Source organism: Corvus hawaiiensis, chromosome 10 (genome assembly GCF_020740725.1).
Source record: "Corvus hawaiiensis isolate bCorHaw1 chromosome 10, bCorHaw1.pri.cur, whole genome shotgun sequence".
Taxonomy (NCBI): Eukaryota; Metazoa; Chordata; class Aves; order Passeriformes; family Corvidae; genus Corvus; species Corvus hawaiiensis.
The window spans coordinates 11,410,357-11,426,835 of NC_063222.1; the positions used below are offsets into that span (position 1 = coordinate 11,410,357).

General features: G+C 48.2%; 1 protein-coding gene across 1 annotated transcript; it reads right to left on the minus strand.

Annotated features, from left to right (window-relative positions):
• Nucleotides 1-370: 370 nt before the first annotated feature.
• On the minus strand, nucleotides 371-5,760 carry CCDC195 (coiled-coil domain containing 195). Its single transcript, XM_048313943.1, has 3 exons — nucleotides 5,505-5,760; nucleotides 3,826-4,087; nucleotides 371-850 (listed from the first exon to the last, which is right to left on the minus strand). The coding sequence occupies exons 1-3, from the start codon at nucleotides 5,758-5,760 to the stop codon at nucleotides 718-720; spliced, it is 651 nt and encodes a 216-aa protein (XP_048169900.1). The 3' UTR covers nucleotides 371-717.
• Between the last annotated feature and the right edge of the window lie 10,719 nt (nucleotides 5,761-16,479).

Sequence of the window (16,479 nt, forward strand, 5' to 3'; positions counted from 1 at the left end):
GCTGAGAAGCCATTCCTGAAAAATTCTGATATTCACCATCCTTCCTATTTTGACTTGGTGTCCAGCCTTCAGTCTCCAGCTGGATGAGCACAACAAGTTGGAAGCAGATTTGTAGTCACATTTTCATACCAATATGTACTTACTCTCCTGTGCTCTGTTAGAGGTGAACTCCAAACGGAAATATACTCATTGCCAAGCTTTGCAGAAATTCAGGGCAACGTTAACTGACTCTGTAACACCTCCTTAACTTTGTTTTATTAGTACTGTGAAGTTTGAAAGCTTTACCTACAGAGAAAACCTCACAGGCTCTTTGATAATTCTTATTTTGTCATTTGCATCAGACACCTTTCTGTCAAGGGAATCAGCAAACACAAGCAGTGGCACAGTTTCTGCTTTTTTGTGACAAACACACCAAACCCAGCTTCAACACCCTGTTCACATCAGTCCTAAGGCAAGGGGTCCTTGAGACACGTTGCACAGAAGCACTTTGTGGAGGTACCTTTGCTTTCTGTGGTTTCATCAGTGTCTGGGCTTCCAGCTGGCTTTGTTGTGGCTTCCATTGCCGTGCTGAACATTGGGCCAGTGACCCGAAACACGGCTGAGTGATGCTCTGTGGGCATCCTTCCAAAGCGTTTTGCAGGAGAGGAACCTGACACACAGCTATCATTTAAGGCCAATTTCTCTCAGGGATCAACGGGCCTTTAAAAATTCACCAGCTCACATATCCTTTTCAGTGATGGTCATTAGATGTTTTGTGCTCTGATTTTGTGGACTTTTGAGAGAACCTTGCTTTTCAGCAAATGCTGACATATCCATTGGTAAGAGGAAACTCACAGCCTTTACTTTACCCCTGGAGAAAAAATGAGAAATCATTATGAGGATTACAAATGTATAAAACATGCAGAGAAAGTAAAAAAAAACCCAACAAAACAGCAACTCAGCAAGCAAAAAGTAAATGCTTTCAACCCTTGCATGCTGCTGGAGGCAGGATTTCATGCCATTCACATGGTCATCCCAAAGGACGATCATGGTCCTGTCTGCTGGAAGCATCTGCCATTTCCCATTGAGTCTCACTTCTCTCTGTCACTGCCTGCCCTGTGTGTACAAAGCTGTGTGTGCACAGAACCCTGGGGGTGCGCGTGCACCCACAGAGACCCTTCAGTAATTTTAGTATAATAGCCCTGAAAAGAGTTCTCAGCCTCTCTTATCCTGTATTTAAATATTTAATGGTTTTTTCCATTTACCAAACACAGTGGGAATCCCTTGGTAGAAATAATGCTTTAGCATATATGAATTAAATTATTTTAGACATGCAAATTACAGATGATTTGTTAGCAGTGCTGGTTTTTTATTACTTGGATGCAACTGCTCTCTATATAAATTCAAGGTGATACTTCTACAGAATTAAAGCAAAAATATTCATATCACATACAGGATTATAGCTTTGGAGCAAAATGTGAGGAAGCTACAATAAACAAAGAATAGGAAAACCTGACATGAACCAGCATGCTGGGAAGCAAAAATGTCATCCTTGTAAAAAATTAAGCTTAATAAGCTTGCTGAACTAATTGCTAGAAATTTTCTTACTAGTGAAAAGCTAAGATTGGTGTCCATGTCAGACATTTGGGTATATAACAGAAGCATCCACCATTAAGACCATAAAAGATATTAAATTTTTTTTTGGTGTAAGAAACACAAAGCTTCATGCTTCAGGAGATCAACCAGCCTTCTGAAGGGGTTAGGTGAAAAGCTCTTTCCACAGCCATTTCTCCTCCTGAAGCAGCCAGCAGTGAGTGCACGAGTCACTGTTCAGCTTGGCAAGGCAGCTCTAAGACAGTGATAAAATCATCAGCTCTATCGTTTGGCCATGGGCACCCGGTAGGTCCCCAGGCATTTGATGTAACAGATCTGTGCTGCTATTTTGATTGCTTTGAAAGTTCTTTCCCCTCATGAGCAAGCAGCAGTATTTGCCACTGCCACCCCGTTCCTGCCCGCTGCCCCTGTGTTTCCAACCACGCACACCTTCCACGTGAGCTGGCTGGAGGGCAAACCCCCTGGAAGCATTCATGAGCACCATGAGTCTTGAGTTTCCCTGACCCAGTGGAGTGTGCACAGAAATCCAGAGTTACAGGGTCAGGGTGCTCTGGAACACAACACGAGTTCCCTTCCAGGGACTAAATTTAGGTACCTAACTGCTGTAAAACATCTGACCCTGAAACATCCTTACAAGAAAACCCAGGTGCCTCTCAAAGCTTGGCCTCGTTGTCCCCTGCAGCCTCTCAGGGAGGAGCTGGGCCCCAAATCAGCTTTGCACAGGGAGTGCAAGGGGCTGGGCACTGGTCTGCTGAGGATTTAGGAGGACAGAATTAAAGCTGTTGTGATGTGCCATGCACAGTTACCTCCACACAGGTGACACAACCCACAGCAGGTGTCAGCTCCCGGGGTGGCTGCTGGAGTCCTGCCCCAGGACATGCACTGTGGGATATGCCCAGCCACTGCCCTGGAGGGATGTCTGCTGAGATAAGAGATTTCACAATCGCCCAGCAGGACTCCCTGGAAAGGACTTTTGAGTCATGGTGAGGAAAAGTAGACCCACAATCCTTTGGGAGACCCTATGCAGATCATTCTGTAACCCATTGGTCTATCCCAGACCCTCTGTAATCCATTGGGCCCCTTGCTGATCCCCTGTATCCCTATAAAAGAAGACCAGCTCGCCTCTGTAGGGGAGAGAACTCCTCCCTGGCTCTTTCCTTCACCGCAGGGAACCCACAATAAAGCTACCTTCGTGCGGAACCAGCCATACGGGTCCTCTCGCCTCTCTCTCCGGTCTGGTTTGGCCTAGAGGCTGCCCTGCAGAGCTGAGCTGGAATCACGAGCTGATAATCACTAAAGAGCTGACAGCTTCTGCAAGGGCTCCTCTGCCAGCAGCTGAGAGGAAGACACCGGGCCTCGGGAAGGCAATTCCTTTCGGGACCATCTCCCCGGACCGGTCATCTCTTCCTGGGTCACAGCCTCGGACCCCACCAACCAGCTGTAATAATGCATGGTCAGGTGGGCAGAGCCATGGACTTCTCCCTGATCAAACACATGAGGCCATTTGGATTATTTTCCTTTTCAGCACGGGATGATTGAGCTGAACCCGGGAATCAGCCTGAATTCCCAAGGTGGATGTATCAGCAACAGGATGTGGCTGGGCTATCATGTATCACTGTCTCATTACTGCTGGTTCCACGGGTGGTTGTTGTCCTGCGCTGGAAAGCTTCTTGTCAATGAGCAGAGACACTCAGGGCTGGTCCAGCAGCCATTTCACTTAATTTAGAAGCTGTCCTGAGACTACTTTTTTCAGGGCTGAAAGCATTAACTTGTAATGCTTCAGTTACAGGGGGTATATGATACAGTACAACTAAATCCATGACCCGCAGTAATCACACTTCTAAAGGCATAGTGCAGAGTTCCTTGGTACTTCCATGCTTTCTGTTCAAAGTTTAAGAAACCCTTTCAAGCTTAGCTTGTCAGAACAACACATCAATCTGCAAAACCCTGCCTGGCTTTAACAGAGCAAAGATTTCAACCTCTTTCTCTCTCCCTCAGCCTCTCCTTTCTATAGCAAATTTAACCTGTTACCATTGCCGAACCTCACGCATTTCAGGGAGGAGAAGGACAACTTCCTCAAAAGAGGTCTCCAGTCTGCTCAGGGCCCGTATACATTCAAACAACAATTTTGGTGATAACATACTAAAACCCAGAGCAAAGTCCATATACCTTATTAGGTGAAACCCATGACCAGCCCAGGCTGGTGATGCTGTGAAGGCAAACCAAACCTACCTGCACTTGCAGATGTGCTCCTGAAACAGCTTCATGTTGCTGGAGTGGCTGTAGGAGAGACAACTGGCTGGTGATGGTTCAAGCCCTTTCTCCTCTTCCCTGCTGAGCTGTGCTGCAGCAGGAGGGGCTGGTGGCTGGGCACTGTCTGGCACCTCCAGGAGCCCATGGCTTGGAGGCTTCCTGCCAGCCCAGTAGGACCTTGTGCTGGAAGGAGCAGGAGCTAGGGAGACAGTGGGGTAGCGTCTCACAGTCATGGCAGTATCTGAGGAGCAGAAAAAAAAGCAGAGCTAGAAATAATAATAATAACAATAACAATATCATTACAACAATTCAGGTATCCTCAATGTATTTTTGGAGAGCAACTTTTTACATGGGCAGATAGTGATAGAACAAGGGGGTGCAGTTTTAAGCTAAAAGAGGGGACATGAGATTTTAGGAAGTGAGACGCTGGAACATGTTGCCCAGAGAAGTTGTGGGTGCCCCATCCCTGGAAATGTCCAAGGCCAGGAAGAATGAGTCTTTGAGCAACCTGGTCTAGTGGAAGGTGTCCCTGCCCATGGCAGGGTTGTTTAAACTAGATGATGTTTAAGGTCCCTTCCAACCCCAAATGATCTATCATTCTATTTTTAATCACTTTTTTGAGGCTCAAAAACATTTTGCATGTGGTGAAGCTGAGAGGCAGAGGAGGCCAGACAGCCTCTCTAGGTCCTACCCTTTGCCCTAGAAGGCAGCTGGAGAGGAAGAACCACAGGGTTAGAGGGCACTAACTTTCCGACTTGCCAAAAGACCATGGAGCTATTCCCAAGATGACAACATCCATAGCCACCAGTAGCCCCTGTCTGAGGCCTCCAGGCAGGTAATGTGGCCACTGGGTCAGTGGGGTTGGCAACAGGCACTATTCCCTCACAGCACCCCTCTGGCTGCACGTAGATCCACTGGTGCCGGTCAGCTTCTCATCTTACTCCTTCACAGAGATTTGTCTCCATGAAAACTTGTGGGGCCATTTCTCCGATACTTCTCACCAAGTAACATTTTGTTCTAATTCCTGCTTCATTAATTCCTCCAGAAATCCCAACCAGATTTCTGTAATTGAGGAATATTTCCATTTTTCTCCTCTGATACACTTGTGAAGAGAATGTATTCCTATATCTTGACCCATCTCTGCCTCAGCAAGAACTAACTGCATTATCAGCAAAAATAAACTGCACATCTGGCATGATGTATGCAGCCAACCCAGTATTATTTGTTACTACTTGTAGCATTTTTCTCATTTTTTACTAAGGCAGGATGGGTTATGGTATGGTTACAAGTGTTGGCCCTTTTCTTCCTGGAATAGGCATGTGGAGGAGAGTCCATGCCTGCGAAAACCCAAAGAAGAAAGTCAAATTCTGCTTAAGCAAACTGAACTCTGAGTTGAATCCTTTCAGCTGAATCCTTTGAGCAGCGGCAAAACACTCCGCTAAGCTCAGCAAGGAGGATGCACCCTAAAAAGCCCACAGAGCAAGACACGCAGCGCTGGCGTGTTTGGTGTGAACACAGAACGAGGCCAGAGCAATTCCATGGAGTTAACCAGGCAGCCGGCTAGCAGCTCATCTCCCTTCCCTGCAGACAGGGCACAGCCGGGCTGGCAGACCCTGCATGGGCAGTACCGGGGTGCCATGGACAGCCCCACACAGTACCTGTCTGCTCGCTCGGCGCTGGAGCGGCCGTGGCGCTTCCCTGCAGGGATGCTGGAGATGCAGCCGGTCCTTCCCCATCAATGGCGAGGCTCCTCACGTCGTTCCCATCTGCTCCTGCCGCCCCTCTCTCCGCCGGCACAGCTCTCTGCCTGCAGCCCTGCAGCTCTCCCTTCAGCGCCCTGTTTTCCCTCTCCAGCCTATTGATTTGGGAGCGCATCTTGCGGATGACCTGCAGGAGGTGCGTGTTCCCCTCCATGCCGCCCCGCCAGAGCCCCTGCCCTGCAGAGGGGCTCCGCAGCCGGCCGCGGGCAGACCCTGCCCTTAAAAGCTCCTGGACACTGGGAGTCCCTCCCCGCACGGGCCAGATCCCGGGCTGCGAGGGCTGGACCGAGCCGTCAAGTTGCTAAGAGAGGACCATGATTTATTCATTCGGGGGCTCGCGTTTCAGAGCAGAGCTGGCCTGTCCCCCCCGCACAAATCACTGTCAACACGGCATCGCTGCCCCAGAGAAAACCCGCCCGCCCCTCGCCTGCCTCTTGGTTTTCTCCGCATGGCCGAGGAGGACAGAGCCCATTTCCTTTGGTTTGCCCAAAAAGGCCAGGGATCATTTCCATGGCACAGAGAGAGGGTCACCCTTTGCTGGGCAGCAATTCAACTCTCCCTTAACGCAGGATGAATTACATTTTTTCGCTCTGTGCATCTGGAATTTCAATTCCAGAATTAGCAATTTCTCACAGGAAAATTAAATTTCTAGATGAAAGCTGATACGGTGCAAGAACCCCGCTATTAACAACATATGCCAACAGCTGTGATGGACAAGCAGGTATGCCAAAGCTCTCCTGCAAGGCTGCAGCAGCCCTCTCTGGGCACCCAGGGAGGCTTGCTGGAGTGGAGCGCCTGCATGAGTATCCCAGGAGTGTAACAAGAGACGGACCAGGCATGATTCTTGCATTAGCAAAAGAAACACAATCCTCTGTATTTCTCTCACCACCTAGTCCCTAAAGCCATCTTTCTGCTGGCAGCAAGATGAAAAAACGTGGAGCAGTCTTCCCGCTCCTCAAAACCTACTTCAAAATACAGAGAATGCCAGAAAGTCAACAGGGAAATAATTTAACACACCTTTTGCTTTGAGGCCATTCACTTCCCAACGGCTCAACAGTGACTCACGAATCTCTGAGAGAGGAAAAAAAGACTTTTCAGCTGTGTGCATTTTCCCACTCTGCTGCTGGAGGCTGGGGAAAGAAAGGAAAATTGTTGTGAGATGCTTCAAACATGAGATGACTCAGTTTTACTTTTTCCAAAGGTGTCAGAAGGGCTGTTGTGAGGAAGCCACCGGGTCCATGGGGAGGTGCTGCTGCCAAGCAGCTACAGGGAAATTGGACAGAAACTGCTGGAATTGAGACAAAACCAGGGATGGGAGTGAGGGCATGCCCTGGGGCATGTCCCCATGTGAGCAGTGCTGCCTTCTTGGAGCAGCATCCTCAAAAAGTGCTTCACAAGGGCAAAGTGGTTCCCATAGGCCTCACTGTGCTCACTGCCCCCCTGACTTAGAGCCATGTGCAGTGTGTAGCAAGGGCAGCTAGGACTTGCTGCAGGAATACACACCTGTGCTGATTTTCCCAGGGACACAGGCACAAGGCTGGGCACTGGGAGCCACAAGAGTCACTGGCAGCCCTGCTGTCACCTCCTGGGAACCTCTCCAGAGGGCTCTGCGTGGTTCAGGCTGCATGCAGAGAGGTGAAACAGATGTGAGTTCTTAGGCTGCAGATGAAGCCCACAGCACCCATGCATTTGACTTGGGCTTGGACCCAGGCTTAAATAACAGTGTAGGTGCCCCTATGCAGGGGCCAATCTATAGGGAGCATTATGGGTCTATTTCTCCAGCAAACAGCCCAGGCACTGGAGCAGTGACAGCACCTACGCGTAATTATAACATTGCCGCTGATGCTGCAGCTAGCGGGTTTGGCTGGACAGGGGGTGCTTACCAGCTCAGCAATTGGCTTATCCCAGCTGTAGTTGAACATATCTGCTCCTGTCATCACATGCCTGCTGCTCCTCTGGAACCACATTGGAGCAGGCATAGACCTTTTGATGCACCAGAAATGTCTGAGGAAATGACTTTTGTCTTGTAACCTCGAACAGCTGCTCCTGCTGCTAGGGCCAGATGACTCAGGAGTTTTGGACAGCGGAAACCTGGCAAAGCTGCCTTTGCCACTGGGCTGACCAGTGTGTTCCCTATCATCAAAAAGAGCTCCATGCACCCAACCTTGGTTTTTGTAAATTCAGTGGGGTCCAAGACGTGTGCTTACCCCGACAGCTCCTGGATGTTGCTGCTCTGTGTGCCATGGGTGGGAAACATGCTGGGAGCCTCTTAGCCATGACACACTGGCAGGCTGCAGATTTTGGCCAAGTGTATCTTCAGTGTGCCTTCCTGAGCCTCCTGCAGACACCTCTAGATGTGTAGTTTTTGTTATAAAACACTCCAAATCTTTTAACAGAGAGGGTACTTTCTCATACCTGAGAAGCTTTGGCAAGTTGTGCTTGGTAGGATACAGACCTGGGTAAAATTGTTTTCACCCTCAGTCATATCCGAAACTCTCAGCTAAGAAGAATAACCAAACACAGATCTTCTGGCAGCTGTTGGGCTCGAGGAGCCCCATAGCAATATCTCTGTGTGGCTGCTGGTGCATGAACTCTGTCTCAGTGGACTGTACAAATTGCATAACAAATAGTACTGCAGCAGAAAACCTGTAAACAAAACACAGAGACCTTGTGGAGCATCTTCACCCAAACTGTGGGGAGCTCAGCTCTTTATTCTCCCCTGCCCAGCACGGTGACGTGTGCTGTGTGTGCATGGCTGCTGCAGGGGCTTCCTGGGGAAGGGCTGCACTGAGAGCAGTAAGGGGACAGTGTGAAAACTGTGACCAGCAGGAAACAGCACCTGCACAGCTACCACCACTGCTGAACAGTTTTTGTAGACGTCTCACTTGCCAAATCCCTCTTGCTCCCCTGAGGTTAGAGAGACAAAAAAAATCAAAAAGGACTCATTCATTGCTACTCATTGCATGATGATTTCTTCTTAGCATACCACAACATTTTGTTCTGGGAAATCCATCAGCTGCAGGTGTGTGGATGTTTTCTATGACATGCTGCAGCTGGAGATGTGTCCTGCCTCCCAGTGGCACGGGAGTCCCTGTGCAAAAAGACAGAGCCTCCCTTCTCTGGGGATAAATCCGACCAGCAGAGCACAAGTACTGACATGGCATCTCCAGCCTCTCTGGGACAGGATGGAGGAGAAGCACAGCAGCCCGTCTGCCCCCACAGGAAACCTTTGGGAATAGAAGAGCTCACAGGTCCATCACTCCAGCACCAAACCTGAAGCCCAGATCTCTGTCAGGGCTGAAGTCTCCAGGGAAGGTTTGCTGTTAATCAGCCTCAAAAGTCAGCAGCACTGGATTTATGCATCCGATAAAAAATTACCAAGCAAAAGCATAACAGCAGCTCTGGTCAGAGTCAACGCCAAACTCTTCCAATCCTCATTGTGCAAGAACAGTGCTGTGCCCTGAGTCCTTGCTTGATTTCTGACTTTGACGTGTTTAAAGCATCATTGTGGTGCAAAAGAGCCTAATTCTCTTCCGAATCTGGCTGTACAACTTAAGGAGGTAAAAAAAGAATATTTCAGTGGATTTAAAAATTAACAAAAAGATAGTTTTCTGTGTGCTGATTCTGCTTTGCTGACACACTTTTAATAATTTTCCTTCTGTACATCTGAAAGGACTGAACAGGTTTAATGTCCAAATTGGATCCCATATTGGCCTTCTCTCAGTGGTGTCTCCATTTAAATGGTAAACTAAGAGGTAAACAGTAAATTTAAGAAGCAAACATATTTTTTTCCAATTTTCATTTCTCCCCTTTCATTCTTCTCCAAGTTGAGACATTTAGACCTTTATGCATTTAAATTATCCCTATGCTTTACTTGGCCTATCCTATGGCCTGAGGTTTAAGATGCAGCAGGTTTAAGATGCTCAACTTGAATGCATTTTCTTCTGAGCACTCAAATAATAGCTTGAATGCAGTGGGAGACGCAGCACGGTCTGCAAGGCCCTTGCTCACCTGAGCCCAGCATGCTGGCAGCCACATCAGTGTCCCCAGAGGTGCTGCTCTGCCAGGCCAGGCCACATCTTGCTTTGGACAGATTTCATCTGCAAATGCTCATCCACGTAAAGAAATGCATCCTTCGTGTGAGGAAAGGATTTGACAGAGTAGATTTTACAGCAGAAATTAGAAATGTTCTAATAATTGGACAAATGGCCCAGTCTCTCAAGTTTGCTGGTCATATCTGTGTTTAATGCAGTTCCCTGGCCATGCACTCCTGTGAGAGTGTGTTTCTGTTTGGTTTAGTCCGGGTCTCCCCTTGGATTTGTATTATTGTGACAACCCAGTTTGTACCCTCCCAGTTTCATGTTAATTGCCCTATGTGTCATCTTGGTCTCCTCCCTGGACCCTGCCAATCACTTCGGCACTCCTCCCAAGCCTCTAGAAAGTTCTGGCAGAAGCGTCAAGTGATTGGCCATGGGGAAAGGGTCCCTCCCTTCTTCTCCTATGATTGGTTCCCTTGTGCTCCCTTTATCCTGTCTACCACACCCTCCCTTCCTTTGATTGGTTGTTCTTGTGATCCCTCCCTTGTCGCCACGCCTCCATAAAACCTCTTGCACAAACCTCCAGGTTGCTCATTTTTGGGCACCCCCGGAGGGTGCCGTCTTTTGTCAGGAGGTACAATAAACCTTCCGGATTTCACCCAGAACTGAGCCTGCCTCTATTGCCGCGGTCCTGTGGAAGAACCCACGAGCCAGACCTCTGGTCTCCCGGATTCCGGAGGCTGGCCCCCGCAGCCTGCTGCGTCCAGAGCTGACCGGGCTGAGTGGGAACTGCTCCAAGGGGACGCAGAGGCACACTCCCTGGGCAGGGTGCTGCTCTCAGCCTGGGTCCCCAGCCTGTGTTCACGCACCCAAGAGGTCCGTCCCTGCAGGGCCACTGCTCCTTCCTCGGGCCAGTCTGGGCTCCTCGCCAGAGCTGAGCTGCCATAGCGAAGGCAGGGACGGTTTCTGCAGCAGTGCTTCAGGCTTTCACCAGGGCAATCAGCTAATCATTCACTGACTAGATTGACTTACAGGGCTGTTTGGAGCACCCCCGGTTTTAGCTGTGGGAGTACCTCCCCTCCTCTGAGCTGGCACAACTCTGTAGTCAAACAGAGGAACCTGAAGGCCTGTTTTGGTACATTCCCACAGATACAAATGCCGAAAAATACCCATTCTGAAAAGTGTGGGGTTTGGGTCTTACCTATCGCACAGCCGAAACCTGCTATTCCCAAGGCCCTTCTGAAGGACAAGGCTGAGGTATGCTGGTGTTGCGACACGCATGTGGGAGGTGCCAGTGCTGCCATGCCAGCAGGCAGGTGTCCCCCAGAACCACAACCCACCTAGCCTGGGAAGGAAACTCCTTTTTCACGTGTGTAAAAGGGCTGAGATGGTGGTTTTGCAGGCAGAGCTCTGCAGGAGCGCAGAGCAGCACGCACGAAGCTGCCCGAGGCGGGTCGCGATGCCCCTGCCCCCCCCAGCACACCCGTGCCCCGGCTGAGCCAGCCCCGCTCCCCGAGCGCCACCCGCGTGTCGCACACCGCCAGCAGCGTCCGGCACACGCCGCTTCTGTACAGAGCGCTTTTCTGAGCACCCTCGGACTGAAACTTCCCGGCAGAGCGCCAGTTACCCAGCGGATTGGCAGGATGAGCCCAGGAAGGCAACTGCAAGTCTGCAGGAAAGCCCTGTCCTTGACATTGAAGTGGGAAGAGGAAGTGCTCCAGCTGAGCGGGAGGGGGACATGGGACACGAGGACATGGGCCGGGGGCTGCCTTGGGGCACAGACACGAGCAGCAGCATTCGGGGGGAAGCGGAGCGGGAAGGGCAGAGCCCGTGGAATCGCTCCCCAGCCTCACGTGTAGCCGGGCGTGAGCCAGTGCGAACCCGGCTGCTCTCCTTGCTTGAATGAGACTTTGCCTTCCTCTCATGACTAATTAAACGTTCCCTTTTAACCACGGCTGAGTGGGGACTTGCTCACAGCGGGTGCAACGAGGCTTTTCTGGGCAGTGAGCTGCACAAGCTCCCAGAATCAAAGCAAGATGGCAAAAATCAATTATATGCGTAAAGCATTCTCGGGTTTCAACATCTCATTAGGTAATGATGGCGCAAAGTTACCTGATTAGTGTGTTAGGAGGTAATTGTTTAACTTACTAATGTCTGTTAAGCACCCTTTTCCTTTTGCAAGGACCATTTGCCTGACTGTGTCTTAACTCCCACATGTGTGTAGAAAATCCCACATGACCCATATTAAAAGAAGCTTTGATTTTGAGCATTCAAGGTTTATGAAAGGGGTCTGAATTCCAGCAGGGGATGCTCAATACTTTTGAAAAACAAGGCTTAACCTGAAAATGGGAAATAGAAACACTGAGATACATGAGTCACATCTGAAAACCTCGGCTATGGTTTTGGACTGGGCTGGCGTGAAGTAAGGCTACAGAAATGTTTCAAACTTCTAAGAGAGCACTTCAGGTCTCCGTGTTGCATTTCCAAGGCTCTGTGTCTCTGTCCCTTTAAATGGATCCTCAAATTAGTGTGGAATAATCAGAACTAGTCTCTTTTATGCTACCCCCTGCAAGCACAACATATGCTACAGAGTACAAACCCATGCCTCATGCAAGAGAATCTTTATGCTCAGCTAGAGATTTTCATAATGAGTTCGCAGCTGGGCCCAAAGTTACCTGCACAGAGCTTGTGATAACTTTCAAATTAGAACAAGCCCTCACTCATGGGAGAGAGCCTCATGGTTACAGAGCAGCCCCAAGCACAAAATCCATCCTAAAATTAATAATTTTTTACTCAGCTTTCTTTTCTCAAGCAAAACACCCCATATAAAATGTGAGTATATGTGAATCCCTGTAGCTATAAGGTATCACACTGGAGGCAACCTGTGCAAAGACATCTAAACCATGACTCAGAACTACAGGGAACAGCACATGGAATTTGCAGGTCACAAAAACATATCACAGGGTAAGTAACACCCTTACAGCTGGCCCTAACCAAAAATGAGTGACTATAGCTAACCAAAGCAGCACATAGCACAGCTTAAAAAGCACACTGAAAATGCAGCTTCTATAAGATGGGGGTAATTAATAGGAAAAAAGGAAACCTGCTGCTGTTCACGATGAGATGTTTGTAGTGAGTAATGAAAAACCCTCAACAACCTGGACAGAGGTGTCAGTAATTATGATAGCACTTCTGCATTACTGAGACTTTTCTAAAAATACCTGTACATTTTCAACTCAATGAAACCTTAGAAACCATGCACATATCTCATGTAGGCTACGACTCCCAGCTTAAAGGACACTCATTACCCTGACTCCCACCTTACTGGGCCTCAGAGATGCTCTTAAAGGCATGAGACATGCCCAGGGTTGATCCCAAACCTCTGTTGGGTACAGCTTCCCTGCAGCACCTCCTCCCACAGTGCCATGAGCCAGAACTGCTTGGGTGCCAATGTTTTTGCATCTTGAGGCTGCAGTGTGAAATACACACATCACTTACTGGAGGCTCTCCCAGATGAATTCTTTATCATTTTGCCTTAAAACCACTCAATACTCTTTTGGCCTGATACTCTATGTGCTGTGGCAGCTTTCCCCTAACACTGCTGGCTTCACTGTACTTTTACTTTTTCCCATCTCCAAATGCTCCAACACATGTGTGGGAGGTAGGAAAGTTACTTGATATTTTCCATAGCTAATATTTCACCAAGGAACTGTGCTGGACTTTTCTTGAAAAGAATAATAATGTTCTCATTTCCTCCCCCAGCTGCCCAGCAAGCTGACAGCTGCCCAGAGCTGCTCTCTGCGGACTGCAAACAAAAACGGGCTGGAAGGGCCCGTGCAGGGAGAGCTGGGGGCACCCAGGCTGGGGTCTGCATGGCCTGCCACTGGCCATGAGCCCACCCTGGTCTGTCAGGGACTGCCTCAGCCCCGGTGGGAGCTGGTGTGGAGGGCACAGCCTCATTTGGAGCAAACTCTGCACATCCCTGATTTAAGTAATTTTGAAACAAAAGCATCAGGTTGGCATTTTCCAAAGTTCCCCCTGCTTTTCCCAACTAAAATTAGTTATTCTGTTCATTTTTAGTTAGCAAATAATTTCAGTTGTGTTTTGCAGTAAGAAGGATTCTGTGTTTGAAGTACGAGAGATCAGCCCTGAAGGAGGCAGTGGAGCAGAACTGTGTGAATGGCCACAAGACCGGGTTTGTGACGAGGCAGGGGATAACGATCCTGGGGCCTTGTGATCCCAGTGTCCCAGCCCTGGCAGCTTGGACACTGCACTGCTCCAGCACTTCTGATCTTGGGGAAGTCCCGACCCACTGTCCGCAAACTCTGTGTTCACACTTTGATCTCCCATGAGCCGTGCTCTGCTCTGGTGCACAGCAGCTGTTCCCATCACAGGCTCACCTGGGAGCTGAAGCCAAGCAGGTGCTCTCCTGCAGGGAACTGGCCCATGGCACCTTGGCAGCCCAAAAGACCCGCAGGAAGTTTTCTCTCCACTGTTGCAGCGTGTGCTCACCAGAGTGGGACCCTGCCCTTCCTTGTCAGCATGTGTGCACTTGGGGCTACTGCAAAAGCAAAAGAACCTCAAACAAAATTAAAAAAAACCCCCTTCCCACTCCTGGAAGCTGTGGCTTCCAGACAGCAAAGTGGTGGCAGAAGGAACAGGAAACTGGTGTGGGGCTGGGGTGGTTTGTGCCTGGTGGTTCCTGTCCAAGCAGCTCGTGTGAAAGCAGAGGGGATGCAGCAGTGGTGAAGCTGAAGGTCCTTCCTGGTCATGGTCATAGTTCTACATGGGCTTGGCTGTTCCTTGCCTCTTGGATTAGTTTTAATTTATCTCAAAGCAATTCTCTTAAATGAGAAATGCATTCTAGTTTGTTTGGTTATTAAAATTTTCTTCTTTTTCTGCAGCTTTGAAGGCTTTCCTCCAAATCCTATTTCTTTGTTCTCATTTCATATTTGATGTAAACATCCTTTGATTTTAACTGCCTAGGTTCAGAGCTCACTTCATGGTTTTATTTGTTGTGAATGTGTATTGCTGATTATTTTTATGATAATCTAAATATTACAAGAAAAATCTTTTGCATGCATACCAAACTTGTTAAAAATTGGTAAACACATTGAAGTTCATAGCAGATATGCTTGATAGATCATCTGTCTTGAAGATTCATCCTCCCATGTTACTTGGGAGCTGAAATATTGAGTAGTCAGTTACCAGTTTAAAAAACTTTCAAACTGACGTAAAAGGTACCTGCAGCCTGGAGCTTCTCAGCATATATGGGACAACAGTTTTCATGCTGAGATCAAAAAATCCACATTTAAAGCTATGTATGGATGCAATTTCACTTCTTCCCAGATCCAGGCCCATGGATGGCCAGCACAGGGGCGGTGTGTCTGGACTATGCATGGTATAGATCATCCCCTTCCATTTCTCATTTGGATATTATCCAAAAATAAAGTAAAAAATTAATATTCCTCTTCAGATCAATATTATGTTGCCAATATAACATTTCTCCTGTTAATGTTAAGATATAATTACCCTGTAAGGAATGATTCCTATTAAACATTTAATACATCTCCCTCTAATTGAAATTTAAGCCTTTGGTTGTGGTTGGGTGTCACTAAAGATGTGATTAAACATAAAATATGTATAACACTTAACTCCTTTTGGGGTGTTGAGATAGCTTCCACTAAGTAACAAACATGAATAATTTCTTTTGCACTCTGTAAAGTTTTTAAAGAAGCTCAATTTGAGTCTGGCACAGGCAGATCTTCTTCCTTGGATGAAAAGGAATCTTTCATCAGCTTCGCCTACAGAACCAGGGGGATGAACCTCCTCCAGCTGGAGGAAAAGGTGTAAGAATAGACTGTGAAATAATTTACTGGAGAAAACCTCAGCTCCAAGAACAGGCATCATGATCTTGTGGCTGCCCTAGACAAAAGGAGTCTCAAAGTGGAGCTTGTGGTAGAAAAGAAAAAATAGTGCAGACCTCATATAATCCTATGAGTTTAAAAAGCAGCAATTGTATGAAGAGCCTTTTCCTACAGCATCATGGACAGGGTGGGTATGAGATCCAGTGCTACACATCTGACTTACCAAGTTTGGGTTGCTGAATTTTATCATGGTAAAGGGCCAAACCCTGTGCCTGTAATCATCCTACAGCCTCACAATGAGTCCTGCATTTCTTTTATCCTCTCCCCTCAAACGCTGGGACCATCCATGGTCTAATGCTTTTGTTTTCTCTCCCTGCTGCAGCCTTGGTTCAAAGCTAATGTTTGTGCTAATTGCCTTCACCTGACAAAGTTTAAAGTGTGTGAACACAGCAGGAAGGGAAGAGCCATCTGGAGCAAGGACCCAGCTACACTCAAGCCTGAGCATCTCTAACACTAGCAACAAGGCAACTCCAGAAAATGAGCTGGTTCTCAAGCCCCAGAGGAGGCTGCAGAGCTGGTTGCTTAAAATAAACCAAATCCCACAGCCCTTGGACTTACTCATGAAACTCATTACGTGTGCAACTTATTGAGAAAACAATCCAGGGATTTCCTTACCTCTGCTTTACAGACCACAGCTTGGCTTCAGGCCAGCCTGGCACCAACCTGCAACATTCCCTCAGTGCAAACCATGCTTTTGCCATCTAGTTATTCCCAAAGATGGCCAACAACAGATGCAGTTGCTCATTTCTTGTGAACATTAATTAGAAACAGTCTGTCTCCAGATCACCTTGATGGCTTCTGAAGTACCCATCCATAAACACAAATCATCATAAACACAAAATGAGTCCAGTGAGACCAACAAACCAAGGGACAAGAGGACTCAGTGCTCACTTACCTCTCTGTATGGCG

What these genes read in the sequence shown, in the direction of transcription:
- CCDC195 (XM_048313943.1), bottom strand. Translation starts at nt 5,760, where the DNA reads ATGGAGGGGAACACGCACCTCCTGCAGGTCATCCGCAAGATGCGCTCC. An exon ending in AGCGCCGAGCGAGCAGACAG is followed by an intron (nt 4,088 to 5,504) that starts GTACTGTGTGGG and finishes TCTGCTCCTCAG; the next exon opens with ATACTGCCATGACTGTGAGA. An exon ending in GAGCACATCTGCAAGTGCAG is followed by an intron (nt 851 to 3,825) that starts GTAGGTTTGGTT and finishes TTTTTTCTCCAG; the next exon opens with GGGTAAAGTAAAGGCTGTGA.